At 43.5% G+C, this 19,499-nt stretch overlaps 1 protein-coding gene across 1 annotated transcript in view; it reads right to left on the bottom strand.

Moving 5' to 3' along the window:
• Positions 1–19,499, bottom strand: part of TACC2 (transforming acidic coiled-coil containing protein 2) — a gene marked incomplete at both ends in the record, with an annotated part of 126,031 nt that overhangs the window by 71,645 nt on the left and 34,887 nt on the right. The window contains 2 exons of the mRNA XM_080348321.1: positions 2,733–2,864; positions 10,145–10,270. Coding sequence (XP_080204447.1) covers positions 2,733–2,864; positions 10,145–10,270 — 258 coding nt within the window. The remainder of the gene's footprint in view (positions 1–2,732; positions 2,865–10,144; positions 10,271–19,499) is intronic.

The following is a 19,499-nucleotide window of genomic DNA, read 5'->3' as shown; positions in this document are numbered from 1 at the left end:
TTGTTGTGCTTCCAATTGGTTCTAGGCTCAAAACTTGGTAAGACACAAAAATGTATTTAATTTCTGAGATTCAGAGATCAGCATAAGTTCCCCGTCCATCCAGAGTCTCTCAAAATGATCTGACCACAATCTGGCTTAGCTTTTGAAAGAAAACTGGCTCTGTGTCTGACAAGGAGGACCCACCTCTCAACCAAACGAGGCACATTGAAGATGACAGTTATGGCTTTCAAAGCAGGTAGTGAGGCTACAGGTGAGGACATGCATTTGTTTTTTGCTCTACAGAATGGATTAGACCCATCTCTCTTCCCTACAGGACAACCAGAGGGGTGGATTAGCTCTTCAGAGCCTTCCAGCTCCATGCATAAAGGACACATTATACTCACTAGCACTATTTCAGCACTTCTCTCAAATTATGAACTGACACAGTTCATAACGTAACCATCATAATCACAGAGGAAATTGAGATGCCTCAAGGCTCTGCTTTGCAGACAACTCTGCCGTGGCACAGCATTTCCAGAAGTTTAGCACTTTGCCATCCAAGCACTCTTCATAAACGTGACAAACCAAAACATAACCTGATTTGCATGCTATTATTTTCCATGGCTGATTTGACTTGATACACATGAATCACATAAAAATGCAAGATAGTCCAAGAAGCATTTACATAAGGGACTGATTATAACAGCAAAGAGCTATTTGGACAGTAACGTATTTGCTTCTTGAGAGGATGCAAGAATTATCTTTTGTCCCACAGATATCTCCAATTCTCACCTCTGTATGCATCTTAATTTCCACTACGGTCTGTGAAAGTCTGTGTTCATGTTACAAAAAGAATAAATGTGCAAGTTCAGCTTCAGAGAAAGACGGTTGCAAGTGATAAAATGACTATTCAGAAGGCATAACAAGGATGTTTGCCAGTGTACATTTTGGTTACTGACATCCTAGGTTGGATTGTGACTCTACATTGAGCCATTCTACTAATATTACTTAATTACATTTAACATTGTTTACCACATCCAAGAGATTCTTATGCACACATAGATATTTACATTATTAAACACTACATGGTTATCAAAACCAAACAGACTTCAGAGGCACAAGCCAATCTAAATATGTGAGCACAGGAGCTCTGCTTGTCTGCAGAGTTCTAAAATTATTTCTGCTCTCTTCAAGACTGAATTATGATGAAAAGGAAAAAAAAAAATCACCATGTGCTTTGGTGGTTTCTATTTGGATTTGTAAATACCAGTCATCTCTGAGTAAACAAAAGCACTCTCAGAATATGAAATTCAGTCCAGGGTATCCATAAAGTTTAAATAATTTTTTATAATTCTCTGGAAAGAATCAACATCTTAGGGTGAATATTTTCTAACTTGCAAGCTCACCTAAGCATTTTTCTCTCTTTTTATAGAATGGCCATGGTATCTATTCTTCATTCAGGAAATTCTCTCCAGATTACAGAACTTGCATACTGGTGCAGAATAGACCTTTGAGCACTTCTGTTCCCCACCAACTATATACAGGTTTAAAAGCACAGGTCCAGTACAGGATCACAGAGGAACATCACATAGAAAACTTGGCCTGTGTTACAGCAAGCACATACACTAGAGCTGAGGAAACCATTTTCTGATCAAAATAATCAGAACTTTATTCTAAAAGGTTAACCAATGTTTCCTAGATACTATATGGTGGGTGTTTTTTTGAATAACATTTGCTGATAGCTATTCATTCACTGTTCCATAGCAGAACGTGTCTGTTGTGTGTGTTTTCATTTGTGATTCAGAATATCCTCTTGCTGACAGCAGCATCTCTAGACATTTCTGAGCAGAGATTTAGTGGAATGGCTGCATTTCCCGTGGTGTCTCCTGCCTTGTATCATACTTGTCACGAGCTGCCCGCTTGTATTTGTAGGGTGGAGAACACTATTATCCAGGGAGCGCCCGTGTAATATTCTCAGCTGCGCTGTGACCTTTTCCATTAATAGATGTCACAACATGGACATGCCTTTATTGCCGAGCCACAACGGCTTACTGGTTAATCACTCGCACGGCAGGCGTCATCTGAAGCTCTGACATGAATATCCAAGCACATGTCTTGTCTTGACTATATCTGAGATGGGGCTTTTCCAAGCAAAAATTTCCTAGGCCATCTATGCAACACTATGGCACCAATCAATGCAAATCTGAAGGAAATATCAACTCTGAAATCAAGATAATTCAACAGTTCTTCAGCATGAACAAAACCAAGCTGAACTTCTTCCTTCAGTACTGACAACTACAATGCAAATCACCGGCGTGGGGTAGGGAAGATGCTGGCAGCATCTGAAGGAGAATGAGCAGAATAGTCCTCTTGAATATGACCTGATCTTTCACAGTTGCACCAAAAAAAAAAAAAATAACATAAAAAAGTATCTTTAACTTCGAGAAAGGAAAATATTTCAGGAAAAAAACCTAAAAATGTATTAACTTAAAAATAGCAGAGAAGATCAGCATAATAATAACCGGTGTAGTCCAAGCTCCCTCTTCTGGTCTCTTGGAGTAAATATGCTAGATTAAGCAGGTATTAACAGTCTACTGTTCGGTTTCAAAATACAGCAACAAAATGTTTATATACCTTAGATAAAACATCTGCTCGAGTTATTTATCCACTTTCATGCTAGTTATGTTTTCTTAAGCAAAGGATGTACAAACATAGAAATTTATTTTAGTGTATGAAATAACATTGTACGATACCTCTTTTTTTCCCTTGTGAAACCTTCAGCTTCTTGAGCAGGCAGCTCTACACCATCACCAGGGGCCACAGATGAAGGTACATCCCCAGAAACAAGGTTATCAACTTCTTCGCAGCTATCAGGCCTGGGAGTGCTGCAAAACAATTATTAACAAGAAGCTGACAAAATTCAGAAGTACCCAGGACGCTTTAGCAAAGTCTCCTTAAAAGATGAACTTTGGCTGGATCTAAACTAAGGAGCTCTAAGGAGAACATCGTCCCCTTCCCAATACCGTCTCTATCCCACCTCCCACAAATTGCTTCTTCCAACACTTAATTTCTCTGCGCTTGCTATTTCACTTAATTTCTCAGATCGCCGCATAACCAGTAATACTGCAAAGTTTTGACAGCTCTTATAGACCATAACATTAACTGACAGAGGAATTTAACTGTATATGAAATGAGGAAAACAAATAAATCTCTAAGGACCGCTTTGCAGTTCTCACACAGCCTTTTCTCCTCAGCATACAACACCAACAGTCAATTAAGTGACTTGAGTGACTTCTCTCAGAAAAAACCTAAAATCCGTGATGAAAAAATTCTCTCAGTTTAAAAGCTCTCCCTGTGCTGTAAAACCAAAAGCACAATAATCCCTGAACTCATGGCATGACTGTTAAGATTACAGGAGTTCAATGCTGCTGTATTTGTTAATTCCTGCAAGTCCTTCTGCTCAGCAAAGCTCCACAACATCCAAGCCCAGAAGCGCAACAGCCACTTAGTGATTTCCACAGTGTGTAAATACAGGTTGGAAGGACCAAGTTTCTTCACAGCAGACTGGTGACCATACTGCTGCCCCTGCTCTTGGCCACACTCATTACACTAATGATAGAAATGGGACTAGGTAACCAATGACTTCATGTCTCAAAAGTAGAGCAGCGTAGGGTCTTGTCACGCCATGTTGCCCTTCCCTGGGCACAGAGGGACACAGATGTCCCACACACCACGGCCTCCCATCCCACCAGCTCCTGCATCCAGAGATCCAGACACAAGTATTTAATAAGGAAACGCTGATGGCACCAGGCCTTGGCTCAGAAGCTTCTTTTAGGTTTCCTGAACTAAATATAAACAGCTATCTTAGCCATTCCTTTTAAAATTTCCTCTCCTCTTCCCCTCAGTAATTATACTGTAATTGTAGAAGGTCAATTAAATTGCGTTACTGAGTAAGAGTTGGTCAGGTTCAGGGACAGACTGTTCCTTTCTTTAGAAACATGTATACAAACAGAGGACAAACATAAATCATATCCCTAACTTTAGTTACAATACAAATGAGCATAAGAACAATTATTCCCCAAAGAGTTTCTCCACTAACTTACTAAGATCACAAAAGCTCCTTCTGAGAGTAATTATCTTGATTAGCTCATATCCATTAAGATGCTTTGTACCATATAGGATGGCTACTCAGTTACTTCTTCTAAGAAATTAACTTTGTTTTAAGCACTTCTCCCTCCCTTCCTTCCTTTCTTCTTTCTGTCCCTTTCCCTAGTTTGTCCAAACTGATCCGACACTGACATAGGGTTCCTAAATTTTCAGTCACATCAATTCAACATAAATAAGCAAATAAATAACTAAAGCAAGCTGTTTCCTTTTTCATGCAAAGGACTTTTCCCTTTGCTAAAAATGTCTTTGTCCTAATATAGTAAATAGCATCTAACATATACAGAGGCAATGTGACTATATAGGGTCACACAAAGGTTAGAGAAAGCAAAATTTTAAAGCAAAAAGTGAACTGCTAAAAATAAGCGAGGGCTGAACATCTGTTTGGAGAATAAACAAAGAATTGCAAAACCCAAACAATTCACAAGAGGGCCCAGCCAAGCAAGAATACGAAGCACTCATAAAATTATGGACCTTATGTTACAAACACATAAAACCGTCCCAGTTAATTGCCCATAGCAGCACCTGTTCCCTCTCCCCACCCCCTGCTGTCTATCGCAGCCCTTCGGCTTCCCCCTTTCTACATGAAATCAAACCATTTTCAGAGATACGCTTTGACTAATGTCATTCCTGACGCTCTCTGCAAAGCAGAACTAGCTATCAAAATACAGGCGTTTTTTAAAGAGCTCTGCTCCCCGGCCTTCACAAGGCACAGGGCTGGAACAGTTCTGCTGGGAACACAGGCTGAGAGAGTTGGGGTGTTCAGCTGGAGAAGAGAAGCTCTGGGGAGACCTTAGTGTGGCCTTTCTGTACTTAAAAGGGGCTGATAAGAAAGATGGGGACATTGTGGTGATAAGGGCCTGTTGTGATAAGAGAAGGGGTCATGGTTTTAAACTAAAAGAGGGGAGATTCAGGAGGACATGAGGAAGAAGTTTTTGACACTGAGGGTGGTGAGAGCCTGTCCCAGGTTGGCCAGAGAGGTGGTGGATGAACCATCCCTGGAGACATCCCAGGCCAGGCTGGACGGGGCTCTGAGCAACCTGAGCTGGTGAAGATGTCCCTGTCATGGCAAGGGGTACTGGGGGAGCTGGGAAGGTCCCTTCAACCCAAACTGTTCTGTGATCCTATAATACTTTTGTAAGCTATAGTATTTATATGCTTTTAAACCAACAAGTAAATTCCCTTCATCTTTCCAAGCTTCATCTAAACCATCAAGTACTGGATTCCCATGAAGACCACCCCTGCCAAGTGTCAGCTGCCTTACATGTGCAAGTGGGATTGTAAATGAACACAGTGAAGATGCAGTTTTTGCATTTTCTCAGACATCTTGCACCAACATGAGTACTGGGAGGCATCCACTCATGTTCCACAGGTGGGTGGACTGTGGGACAAGGTACCATGTGCAGCCTCCACTCTTCTTCCTCACTGCTGTTGCTCTGATAAGGGGTCCACAGTACCAAGGGATGTTGAGCAAGGCAGCGAAAAGTAGGTTGCACAACTAATCACACCAGGTCTGGGGCTAATATTGCCACATAGTAATTTTGGTACTGTTCAGCATGGTTTGCAGTTAGGATTGCAACAGCATCGTGTTACTGGTGATTGCCCATCACCAGATGGACATTACCTACAGATGGTGCTGCCCACTGGTAGCATGATAACTGCAAAAGGGACGTGGCAGAATGAGAGCAGCTCAGAAATGGTAGAGACAGCACAAACTGAGGCTGAGTAGCACAGCACAGCAACCCTGTCCAAAACACATGCTTCTTGCCCACTTCAAACAATCCAGCCTCTCTACATCAACTTTTGTACACCTATCAACTCGTGGTACTTGTAGCAGCTCAGACATGAAGTGGCTACATTAAAACCTCTACTTCTCCAGAGCTCTTACTAAAACAAGCTTTGCCATTAAGCTTATTTTCCAATTAGTTATGTTCAAACCATTGTAACGAGGATACTACTGAAAGAGCCAAGTCCTCCCAGTGCACAATGGACTACGCATCCGGCAGTCTTCATCCTGTAGAGTTGGGATGATCAGAAAACAAACATTTTTCAAGCTCCTCCTCTGTTTATTTTTAAGAAAGTCTCAAAAGTCATTTTCTGCCTGTCTGTGTGTACAGATGCCCCAGGGTATTCCTGCCAGCTTGTCTTGATGACACTGCGGAGAATACCATGAGAGCATCACAGCTCCCCAGGCTGTGAACCACACTACTGGGAAAGGTTCATCTGCAGATAAAGTAACACAGCTTTTAGTGCATCCCACATCACCACTCCCAAATTCCCTTGTGACCCCTTAATGCACCCTCTGCATAACAGGAGCTGGGACAAGGGCTGATGCAGGGGAACACGACGTTTTCCAATACCAGCTCAGGTTTAGAACAGTTTTCATTCCCTTGTATTCACAACTGAGCTGCACTAGCTCTGTCTGGTCTGGGCTAAACACTGCAACCTTACCTGGAGATTAAATCCAAGAGGAGAAGCTTTCTTTAGCACGTGGAAGGGAGCACATCACGCTGTCCTACCTGTCACCTATGGCCTGACCCTAAAGCCAACTCGCACAGCAAGTGCTTTCCAAGGTGCACCTGCAGGATTTTTTTTGCCCACAAGATGGGCAGCAAGTTGCAGGGAACAGACAGACACTGCTCTGAAATGTCTAACACCTCTAACCACGGACCTGAGCTAAGCTGTGCTCTTGTATAGCCCAGGCACTTATCTGCCTTCTCTGTTTTTCCAATCCAAACATTTCTCATATAAACCAGAAGTCCTGTTGCAGAGCTCTGCACCTGCAGCACAAAGAGCAAGACGTGTCTAGCCAAAACTGCTCCTAGTGCAATGTGTGTTGGAAAATCCGAGTGAACTCGGCCTTTCGGTTTGATTGCTAAACAAAAATACTTGGCAGAACAGCCGGTGAACTTTTTACCTAATTCTTTTCAGGGCACTCCTCTGTAGATACAGTAAATAAAATCTGCTTACTGAGCAGATGATACCATGTTGTCCCTGATCAATGTATTATCAGCAGGGGAGGAGAAAGGCAGACAGTCATCCTCAAGAAGCAAAACAGAGATACAGTTTCTTGACTGGACAGATGGAGGGACAACCTGATCTCTTATTATGCACTGCCATCTGGAAGACATTCAACACAAACTGACCTCAGCATTATATGCACTATTATTTTTCCCCTCTCAAAGTGCAAACCATCTGCATTATGTGACACCCCCATTGGAAACAAAAGGAACTTATTAGTAAATAACTAAGTATATTTGGGGAAAAACACTTTCTAATTGTACTTCACTGCAGACAGACTGGAGTCGCATCATGCCATCTAATAGCCCTGGTAACATTCTAAAAGTATAATTCACAAGTATAACTGGAAAGTAACACAAGTATGCACTAGATAACTTTTTTGCAATCATATTGAAAAGCGGTGGTGCAGTATTTCTACAGAAAATGCCAAAAAACAGTGGCTTTAATATGATCACCTTACTATATAGGCAAGAATCTGCTCCACATCACCAGTGAAAAGAAGATGAGGCATACAGCAATGACATGAAACAACAAGCATCACTGAAACTCTTCCCTTGGATAAGAAAAACCCAGTCCTGCTATTACCGATCCTCATTGTCAGCATAATCCCATGCATTTTAGGAGTATTCCTTTCATTTGCTATCAACATTATATCGTTATCGGGTCTGAGCAAACCACAGAGAAGCCAGCAGTGTTTGTTACTGTGGGAAGAGTTGTGCCAGGGTTGTTTCAGACCAGAGATCAAGCAGGGTCCAGCTGCACTGATTTTAACCCCTCTTCTGCCAACCAGCTGCATCTGTGGGCGGTCACACGTGGGAACTACTGCCCTTGTCCTGCCAGGACACCAGAGAACATCTCTGCAAGGCTCACTGAGAACCTAGCAAGTGACAACAGCCTGGATGGGAAAGACAGATGCAAGGAGAAGAGGGAGGTTTTATGTCTGAAGCTGGACAAGGATGCAAAATAAAGGAGAAAGAAAAACAAACAATACTGACAAGGGTTAACTTGTGCAGCTTTAAAACAAACAAACAAACTTACCTGAACAAAAAAACCCACAGAACTACCTGCAGCCAGGTTCATTCCAGTTGACCACAGTGTATTTCTTTCTCACCTTCCTTCCTTTCAGACACAGAAAAACTACCTACTTCCACGCTGAGTATCCCAGGTTTTCAACTTTTTAGCACTGAACCCTTGCAAAAATCCTGGCACCTTCCTCCAGGTCAGGATATGGAAAGAAGAGCCAGACCCTGGGCTCAGCCCCCGGTCTGGGCAAACCAAAGCTCAGCACCAGCATTTGCAGCCCATGCAAGAGGGACGACACAAGGAACCCTGAGACTTACAGTCAAAACATTTTAAAGGCAGAATATACAAAATAGATCACAATAAAAGGTGTAACATAATTAACTGTAAATTCCAGATCCAGATGAGAATGTGAACAGTGTGAATCCACAAGGTTTACAAGAAGCAGTAAATTAAGGCACGCCAGGACTGCTCTTCCTAAATGTTTCCTAAGGTGATATTTAATCACAGACAGTTCGTGTGCCTTTTTCCCTACAAACAGCAAACTATCACCCCAAGGGCAACAGAGTCTTCTATTTCAGACTGCAGTCCAGACACCGTATATAAATTCTCATAGCACTTCTGTTGTTAGTCTTCTTTTATTCCTCCTCATTCAGAAAGTAGCTCAGAGCTCCACCTCAGTTACCGCTCCCTCTTTTCTAACCACCTTGCTGCTATGGGCAACAATACATTAACGAGGAAATAAAAAAACTAGAAGCCAAAATTTTGTCAGTAACTCAATTACATTTTGAAAAACAAAGAAACACAGCTCTCTGACTTGAAAACTTAGAAGAACTGGAAGAAATCCACATCATTAGCTGCTCACTGTAAACTTCACTAGATCATCTTACCCTGATTGTAGGAAAAAGTGTGTTTCTCACACATTCGCTCAACCAGCACCAGTGACCGACCAGCTTGGGGACTGGTGGAAGACCAGTACAGGCTGCATGGCAAAGTCACTCAGTTTTTAAGGTGGATTGAGCAAACCACACAACCTCCTTTCTGCCTTTGATAGCATGTTACTGCTATTTCAGCTAACCAATTTAATGCTAGCTTAAATATATTGTGTATGTTTACACTTCGCTGCATTTACAATGATTGAAGGGCAAACACACCCTTCAAGGCTTCCTGTTGGCAGTTACGACAAGTTCATATGCCCAAAGATCCTGACAACCCAACTGCCACCAGCACAAATAAAGCAACAGTTTCCCTTCTTGATGCAAGTAAAAGCAGACAAAACCCCCAGTGTCCAGCAGAGATGAGACACTTGAATGCTTCATAATCATTATTATGCTGTTAAGGAACTTCTCAAAAATAAAAATGCTCAAAGGATAATTTAACTTGTGCTAATTAAAAAAACAAAACCAAAACAAAACAAAACCCAACTAAAAAATACAAGGTATATATTGCAGGTTCATGTGGCATGACCCAGAGGGTGCTGGACACTGGAACAGGCTCCCCAGGGAGGTGTCACAGCCCCAAGCATGATAGTGTTCAAACAGTGACTAAACAACACCCTTAGATACAAGGTGTGAACTGTGGGGTTGTTCTGTGCAGGGACAGGAGTTGGACTTGATGATCCTGGTGGGTCCCTTTCAATTCACGACATTCTATGATTCTATGACCTTCCTATGTGCCAAAGTGACTCAGTCTCAGGAAAATGTAAATGGCATCTTATTCCTAAGGTTTTGGTAGAGGGAGGTTTACATTCTGGTAAAGATTTCCACTGACAGATGCTCCACTGACTACAGACAGACTCAGCAAACCCATCGGCAACTGGCCATACCAGTCGTATATCTATCCAAGAAGAGTGACGGCAATTTCTTGGCTAATGCTGACCTCGGGGGTCCTCCACCAGCCCACACCAGTAAGCCGTTTGCAGCTGTTTCCCAGTGCCCCCTGCAATGGCTTCGTACAATACCTCGCCTCAGTCAGCTCAGCAGCATCAGTGGGGCCAACATCTCCATCCGCCGTGGAAACAGCAAAGGGTTCCTCAGAAGGATCAAGGGGAGAAGCCAACTGTATATCATCACCTGGCCCACAAGGGCTGCAGAGAGAAAAGACATGGGAAAAGGCAGCCTTAGAGGTCTGAGTTATTGCACAACTACTGTCACTTCCCTGCCTGAACCCCCAGACTTTAGCTTTAATTTGTGTGTTAGGGAACACAGCAAAAGTTGGCTTTTTTAATATAAACTGCTTTTGTGCACAGCTCTAGTGTTCCCACCCAACTGATATCACTGGATTTTTGTCAGTGTTACAACAGCGGGAACAATGAGATAGTACAATCCAGCAGCAAATTAACCCCATTTGGATTCTGATTTTTAAAAGCAAATGAGAAAACGAGCTGCTGCTTCAACAAGAGAAATGATAAGGCTTCCTTGCTCAGAAACCAGGTAACACAGAGGGAGCTCAAGTCCAGCTTTTGCCTGCCAGGGGCACAGAGTTGGACAAAGGTGTCCCCGGTGTCACAGGGACCACAGGCAGAGAGACACCAGCCCTGTCCCATGCCAGCAAACACAGGGCGCAGCCAAGTACCAGGACCATGTGGCTAAAAGAAAACAATTTAGAAACACACTCTTGAATCAATAAGTAAAGGAGTTTTGCTGAAGAAGGGTTTCATTTGTTTTTAACAGACACCAAACCATAGGAACTTCATGAAAACAATGTTTTTGCTGCCTGCTTCAACCTGACTTTCCCATATGGCCACCCAGAGACCAAGGTCCTGGAATGTCAGTTTTCCCTGGAACTCACTGAAATCCTCAGGTTTTTGTAAATCACAAATTGTGACCTTTGACTGGGGTTCCAATTTCACGTCTGTGGGTTCACGCACATGGGTCAGTTTTGAGGTACCACTTTCCTGAACCCCCATCTGTCCATGTTGTTTCCTGTACCACCAAGTGAATACAACCCTGTACGCAGATGGGTGGGACTGTGTACAGATGGATTTGAGCAGAAGTGTATAAACTTAAAATAGTCACTCAGCATTCGAAATTTCAGCTTAAAAATAAATATCCCTAAATCCTGGATCTCAGTTGTAAGACCAGACAATGACTTCCTCACCTAACCGCAAATTCAGCTGTTCAGATTTGCTGCTGTAGTTTAATTTTGGTTCAAAGAACATAATAAGGAGTTAAACTGCTCTATAATGCTGTCAGTGTTATTCTGGTAATGACTGAAGGCTACCATCTGAATACACTCACACTTCACATATTTCATCTAAAGGATTCTGTAGCACATTCATATGGGAAAAATGATTTGTCAAGCTTGTTTTCTGATTTATTTTATTTTTAGTTAATTACTCCTGGGATCCATTGTAAGCCAGTGTTTCTGTTCTTCATTTCCAGAGTTGTCACAGCCTCATTCTGCACTCAGAGCACTGTGTTTGTCCACAGCATCCTTGACAGGCCAAGTGTCACCCTCCCCTCTGTTCCACCACCACAGGGCTAAGCCACTACACCAACTGCAGTTCACAGATAACAGCCTACAACACTGAATATTTTTTTAAAACTTATTATTTTGCTTCTGCCTCATTACACTAGTAAGCAATTAATTGTCCACATGTTCTCTGGTTTAACCACACTTGAGGTCTCAGCCTGTTATAGGAAGCTCTGAGCTGAGATACTTATAAGTTCTAAACTCTTCCAGCTTTAGGTTTTCACTCATCACTAAGAGGTGCATATAGTTATAGCACAAACTGGGGTGCCCACTCCGCTTTGCCTTAAACTGAGCATTTAGGAAGCAGATCTTGACAACAGGAGATTGCAGCTTCTTTCTTATATCACAGAATCACAGACTGGTTGAGGTTGAGATCATCCAGTCCAATCCACCTGCTAACTCAGGGTCACCAGAGCAGATCACACAGGCTCGTGTCCAGGCGGGTTTGAATGTCTCAGAGAAGGAGACTCTACAGCCTCTCTGGGCAGCCTGGGCCAGGCTCTGGCACCTCACAGGAAAGACATTTCACCTCATATTCAGATGGAACCTCCTCTGCTTCAGTTTGTGCCCATTGCCCCTCATTCTGTCATTGGGCAACACTGAAAGGAGTCTGGTCCATCCTCTGACACCCACCCTGGAGATATTTATAAGCATTGAGAAGATTCCCCCCCAGCTTCTCTTCTCCAGGCTGAATAGACCCAGCTCTCCCAGTCTCTACTCATAAGATGCTCCAGTAATCCCTTGTCCCTCTTAAACTGGGGAGCCCAGAACTGGACACAGCACTCCAAATGCAGTACTCCTTACTTAAGGAGTAAAAGGCAGATGGGCAGATGGTCTTGTTCTGTCTGACAGAACACTCAGGGTCTTTCCTGTGAATGTATAGAAAGTCCAGCATAAAGAAGAACTGCAGCTGAAACTCTTGTGTGTCCTAGTCTGGCGAGAAGTGAAGCCTTTGCCCTCCACCACTCACAACTGCTGCACAAACAACTCCCAGACAGTGATTTTCATCCAGGCTACGGACAACGTAACTTGAAACTCGGGCTCGGGGAGGTGATGGCAAAGCTGCTCCTTGCCAAGGCACCCCGCTCTCCGCAGCACAAACAACCGAGCTGTCCCAAAGCTGCTCAGACTTGTTCCACAAGTGACATTCCTGGGCATGGCCTTGCAGGCGCCCGTCACCAGGTCCCTGCTGTAAAGTCCTTTGCCACAACCGGCCTTTTGGGGCAACTTGTTTCATGACTCGAGCTCTGTAAAAAGGCCACGTGCTTTTTCCATTCCACTGCCCGAGTTCTGAGTCAAGTCTGGAAGGGGATCTGCTTAAAATGACTTCTAAATTCTACTTATGACAAGCATGACTGAAATACTTCTCAAAGGAAAATACCTCACAGTTTAACAAACAGTTGCTTACTGACAGCTGCAGCGAGCAAACTAAATTCAGCCCAAAGACCAAGGGGTTCAGTCTTAGTGTGTCACAAGTGAAAGATGTTGCCCATCAAGTGTCCTTAGGCTCTTAAGTTTCATAATTTCACTTTTAAGGGCTCTGCTTATCCTTGAAACAAGAATTTCCAAGTCACCGATAGAAGGCAGGTACACAAGTAGCAAGTTTCAGGCAAAGCTTGACCCATAGGAGTCATTAAATATCAATGAATGAACAAGAAATAATTGCATAAGCCTATGAAATTTCTTCTGTTTAAATATAGGAGGTCTGACCTCTTTCAGCATAAGAATGTTTTGAATCAAGGCAGGAGATGTACTTAAAATACGTTAAAAAGCACAGAGGCCAGAAGGGTCAGCTCCTTGGTGCCAAACCCATGAGCACAGCGAGGGTTGGATGCTCCACGGGTCCATGTGTTGTTCTCCTACTGACATCTGTGAGACGCAAAGCTTAAAACACCAATTTCATACTAAAGTTTTAAAATCTTTTGACACTGGTGCCAGAGACAGAAGGCAGCTCCAGGTCTTGGCATTTTCTCCCTGTCCATGTTTTTCCAATCAGCAGAGCTGGATGTGGCTCCCTTTGAACAGACAACAGCTCTAACTTTACTCCAAGGGAAACCAATAAGCGTTTCAAGCCCTGCTATCTCCTAGTCCCAAACATTTGGTTGTTTTTAATGAGATAACGGTAAGATTTATAGATCCTACCCTTACTCCAGAACTCTCTGGAAAATGGCACCAAGCACCGCAAGGCAGGACTGAGCTCTCAGCACCCGCTATTTCATTTTCTTCAAGAAACAAGATGTTGCTCACTCGGTAGAGCAAGGTTGATGGATAAAATCTTATAGCTTTCATATTCGGCTTTGTAAAAACTCAGACGAGTCATTTTTTTGAGCCCCAGTTTACACATGCATAAGAAAAAGATATTAAGTCATTGCAGAAAAATATTGAGAGGATTTACTATTTCCAATAAGCTCTTGCACTGCAATTCTTTGCAAAGGAAAGATACTTAACAGCATCTACAGGAGCTCAAATTCATTCAAATACATTTTACCTCATGAAATTTCTTCTACTTCATTAAGTAATTCTTTCATAATATTAATCTTTACCTTCTATTTTGTAGTTTATCACATACATTAGCCACATTATTGGAAATAAACTTCATGTGTAGAAAATCCAACAATAACCTGCTATAGTGACTCTATGCACCTTTGGTATTTCTATTTTTTAAAAGTATTTTCATTATTGTTATTTGGATTCCAGTCAATATAATATAGCAGAGTAGGAGGTAAGAAGCTATTTGCACATCACAAATCAGCATTACTGGTATCAGATACTAAAACTAATCTTGCACAAGAAACAGCTCAGGAGCTGCAAAAGGTACCAGCATAGGATTAAAAACAAACTAAAGCTTTCTCTTTTTTTCCCCTGTAGTACTTCTTGTGAGGTAATTGTAGATTGATTTAAATATTAATAGAATTGTAGGAAAAATATGAGATTCTAAGATTGTAAAGGAGAATCTAGCTTTATTTCCCAATGAACCAAAGGGACATCCATACAACCAAATGATGTCCCCCAGGGCAAGATCATATGCCACCAAGAGCTTTAAAAGCTCTGTGACCTCAGTGATCGGGGAGCAATGGTTACTTCTGCTGGTTGCTATGCACAGATATAACCAAGGCTTTACTTTTAACAGCTAAACACACACTAACAGTCAAAAGTTGAAGTTTAGGGAAATATACTGCCTTTTGTAAACCCAACAAAGACTTACTTATGCATTTAGATATGTGATTTTGGAAAGATCTCTCAAATTCCTTCTGTGCTCTGAAGAAGGAGCTATGCCTTAAGTACCACACATTGGCACATTGTATTTACACCCCAGGACCTTCTGCATGTCTCAGTCAGGCTGTACAAACACAGTAATGAAGGTATCCAAGGGATGAACCGGGTATGTGTTAATTAAACAAGTAAAATCACTGTCGCAGAGGGGACACTGGCCCAGGTTTCCCAGAGAGGTGGTGGATGAATCATCCCTGGAGACATCCCAGGCCAGGCTGGACGGGGCTCTGAGCAACCTGAGCTGGGGAAGATGTCCCTGCTCAGGGCAGGGGTGGCACTGGATGAGCTTGGAAGGTCCCTTCCAACCCAAACCATCCGGTGATTCTATGGCACATGAGTCTGATGTACAGTAATGTGCATGGTAGCATCTCTGCACTTATGGAAAAAAAGACATGGCCATCGAGATACCAGAACAGGTTCTTGGGGGAATTATTCTCTTCCTCTGAGCTGGACTCCGGCCATCAGCAGAACAGGTCTGGACACTGGGTGACCATGCCCAAGGAGAGCCAGCCCAGCCCACCACGGCTTGGGCACCACCTGAGTAACTCCTGTTCCCATGGAAGGGAATGAGCATCACCCAGGCTGAGCAACTGGAACCAACTGCATCTCCCAAAGGCTGCCCACAGTGCATGGGGGAACACGGGACAGCCCAGCTCTAGACAGAAGGTTGAGCTTCCAGCAACACAGGAGTCCCTTCTCTTACTGCAATGTTCCCTACTAAGAAAGTTAAGGAAGGAAAACAAATGCAGCAACTGCATTCTGGAGAAATGGAAGCATCTTTTAAAAAAGACCTTCTGAAGGCAATACCTCACCTATGAAAAGCAGCCCAGGAAACCCAGCAGCTGGCAATCCCTGCAGGTACCTCCGAATCAGCCGGCGGAGTGGGATGCCAGTGCTATCGCTGTCAGGCGATCCACACACGTGACGATGGAGAGTAATTCTCAGAAGCGATACTTTTCTGGCAGTGCTGGTGGAAATCCTGACAAGATACGAGTTATCTTGGCAGGAGATGTCGTTTAGTCACACATTACCTGAGGGCCTGGGCTTCCTCTGCCACCCACCCCTTCTTGCTTAGAAGTCCCTTTATTTTTGTAACACGTGTATCTAGATTGATCATCAATGTGATTAGTCATATCCATAAAATGGAAAAAAAATGTTTAGTTTTGTTTTGTTTTTTGCCAGAGTATTCCACGTTACTGTGGTCGCCTTAAAACCTTAAAGTTATGGTGAGTTATTGCATCAAACAAATAAATACAATTATTTTGGATTAAAAGACTTAAGGGGACTGAAACACGTGTTACAGTATTACTTCCTTTGCAAGCAAAAAAAAGGACAACAGAAAAGCCACATAAAAGTGTTACAAGTACAAATCATGCCTGCACTGGGTGAATAAGCATATTTACTGTAATAACTGTCAACCATTATAAAAATCCCATCACGTCACCACCGTGCAGCTTTTAGAGCCTCCCAAGGGCTCTCAGTCACGTCCTGATGTCACCGCTGCAGAATTTAAAAGTCTCCAAATTCCAGCCAGTAAACCTGAACCCAGAAGTGCAATCGGACCCTCACCCCTTCCCAAAAGCCTCCGCACCCCCTGACAACTCCGGCTGAGCACAAACCCGAACACACGCCATGGCAGGAGCCACAAGAAAACCCATCCCGTCCCTTTCTTGGAGGTGGGGAGAGCGAATCCTTTCCCAAGGCATTAGAGCACTTCACTCGCTAGAAGTGTTACTTTCCAAAGAGTTGCTCAAAGAAAGAAAAATAAAAGCGCAATAATCTTTGGAGAGAGAAAAGAAGCAACAAACAAGAGCGAACTTTTCATTTCTGACACAGGCTGGAACTGCACGTTGCTTTTGTTATTTCATCGGCTCATATTCCCCCCGCAAAATCTCGACTTACCAAGGCCGGGAAATAATCACCAGCTTCTCTCTTCTCAGTCATCCTCGGTTCCAACACAACACCCCGCACCAACCCCTGGCTTGAACCCCGATTCCTGCCGTTTCCACCATCCCTTCCGGGGAAGCCGCGGCTGTGCCGCAAACCAGCCCCGCTCCCGATCGCTGCAGCTCGGGCGAGCTCCGGAACGCACAGAGAGAAAAAAAAGAGAAAAGGCCGAGGAGTAGGAGCTTGGAGCTGCTTGTTGGAGGCTCCTCCCATGAGGTTCCCCCGAGGAAAGGCCGCAGCGATCGAGCCCGACGCTCCCCGCGTCCTCCCCCCTCGCCCCGGGTCGGGCGGCGGCCGCAGCCCCGCAGGATCCGACCCCGGTTTGGTGTGGAGAACGCGGGGGAACCTCAATTAATTGATGATGTTCGTCACCTTTGCAAACTCTCAGGGTAGAGGAGAAAAAGTTTTTAACAACTTCCACTGAAACTTGGTTTGTTTACAGCTGTAAATTTAAACCGACCCTTTTTATTCCTGCTCTCAATTCCTAAGTTCCAGCTCCTAAAGTCACACAAGCTTTTTTTCTTTACCTATAAAGAAATGGAGCAGTTTTAATTAGTTGCGTGTTTTAGGTTTCCTGTGGGTTTATTATAACACAAAAGAATGGCTTTAGAGGTAATTAAGGCTTTGCATTTCAGATACACCAAATTGCATATATAAGCTGCCAGCGCCCAAGGAATTAATTGAGTCTCTACCCACGGAGATGATTATCATGTTTATAACATGTCATACAATAACTATAGACTAAAAGTCTATAATATCTATCCCACAGCAAGGCAGTAGGTAGATTCATTGCTTACCAAATGCCCAATCGAGATATTTCAGATAAAATACTGGAGCTACAGAGGTTTAATTTAGCCAAATTAGTTTCCCAGCTGAGTCCATGTGCAAACTGCCCAGACTCTGGACATTCAACTGCAGTGCCAGCTTGTGTGAAAAAAAACTGAGTTAATTAAGGAGGGAACAGATTTTTGCCAAGGTAAATTTTGTGTTAAAGAACTTTTACACTTATGAGTCTGCAAACATATGACAAGGTTGTGCTCATCGCTGCTTTTAACAATTCAGATACCTGTACAGGAAATAGAATACACCAAATGACCCCCAGAAATCAAAGCAGATACTGTAACAGGTGAAAATGATGAAAAATGTCGATTACCCACATCACCTGGGCTGCAAGGTGAGGCTTATTGAGGGGTAAACACCACATATGGTACAATATGCTGTGGAGAGCTGGCTTAGCTGCAGTACTGGGAACCAGTAGCATCCACTGGGACAGGGAGGATTAAGATCAGAGTTAAAGTTTGTGGGGAGAGCAGCTCTCTCACACTCTGCCTCCCAAGCAGCAGGAAACCAGGCACGGAAAACATTACTGTGACTTCTGATAGAGGTACAGGCATTCAGCCATCCTCTCGTTTTTGGGGAGAATTAAACTCCTTTGTCATCTGGAAACTATTTCACAAATAGCTTCTGTAGGTACAACAATCCTGAGGAGAAGGGAGACCCCAGAGAGAATGAGATGCGTTAAAATAAAGTTTTATTTTCTTTGCCGCAAAGCCGCAGACACAAATGAACTATGTTCCTGCTCACAAAACCAAATTTAGCCTTTTTGGAATGAAATGGTCATTTTACTCAAATAATCGGCCTCTCCCTCTTTATTCATTAGCCTCTTGCTGTACCAAAACCCTTTTGCCTACTGCTGAGCAATCTCAACCCACCTTGGTCACAAGAACATTTACTTTCCTCCCAGTGCCCTCTGCTACTTAAACATCAGAAAACAGATATGCACTAACTCCAGGAACACGGTGTGCTTGATGATCCGATTTTCCTGTGAGAATTAATGGATCTGTGTTAATAGAAGCCTTGGGGGAGGAGAGAGGAAAGAAGCTGAGAGGCAACAGGAAAACAAGAGACAGGCAACCTCCCAGCAAGGCTGGGAGACAATGACAGGACAGGGCCAGGCTCCCAGGCTCAGCCCGCGGGGACACGATGTCTGGCTGAGCTGGGAGCCCCAGATCAAAGAGTCACCCAAGAAAACCTTACAGAAGATTTCTCCAGAGGGCTGGAGCTGGGTAGGAGCAGTGAAGGTGCTGATAAGAGGGACTCGGTGGCAGGAGACAACCTGTGGGATGGCCCTGGTGGAGCCTGGTCCCTCCCTGGCTCCCAGGGAACAGTCACCCCCAAGGGAAGGGCAGAAAGCATCAGGGTGGTTTATACTGGGGAGGACTATTGGGTTTTTTTAATGTATATCCCATTTTCTTTTATTTTGCATTTGCACATTAGGGGGGAGATGCTGCCAAAACTGCTGAAATTTGTCCAAGGACAGAAATCACCTAAAGGGCCATTCACACGGATCCGAAAGGACCAGAGGTCCTTTAGCTGGGTAATTTCTGTTTCAGGCACCTTTCTTTGCTAAATCGTCACTTTTTCTATATGTATATGTTTCCACTAAAACAACGTTTACCAAGCTGTATGACATATGTTAGCCAGGTTGCAACTTTAGCAGAGAAGGAGGCCCTTAAAGAAATAATTGTCTTTTTAATTTGGCAGATCATGGCACAGGTATAACTAAGTTCTTGTGGTGACACCGGTTACCTGACATTACATTAGCACACGGTGCTGGAGGG

This window comes from Nesoenas mayeri, assembly GCF_963082525.1.
Source record: "Nesoenas mayeri genome assembly, chromosome: 7".
NCBI lineage: Eukaryota > Metazoa > Chordata > Aves > Columbiformes > Columbidae > Nesoenas > Nesoenas mayeri.
The sequence above is the reverse complement of the archived record's forward strand: the minus strand, read 5'-3'. Positions and strand labels throughout refer to the sequence as shown.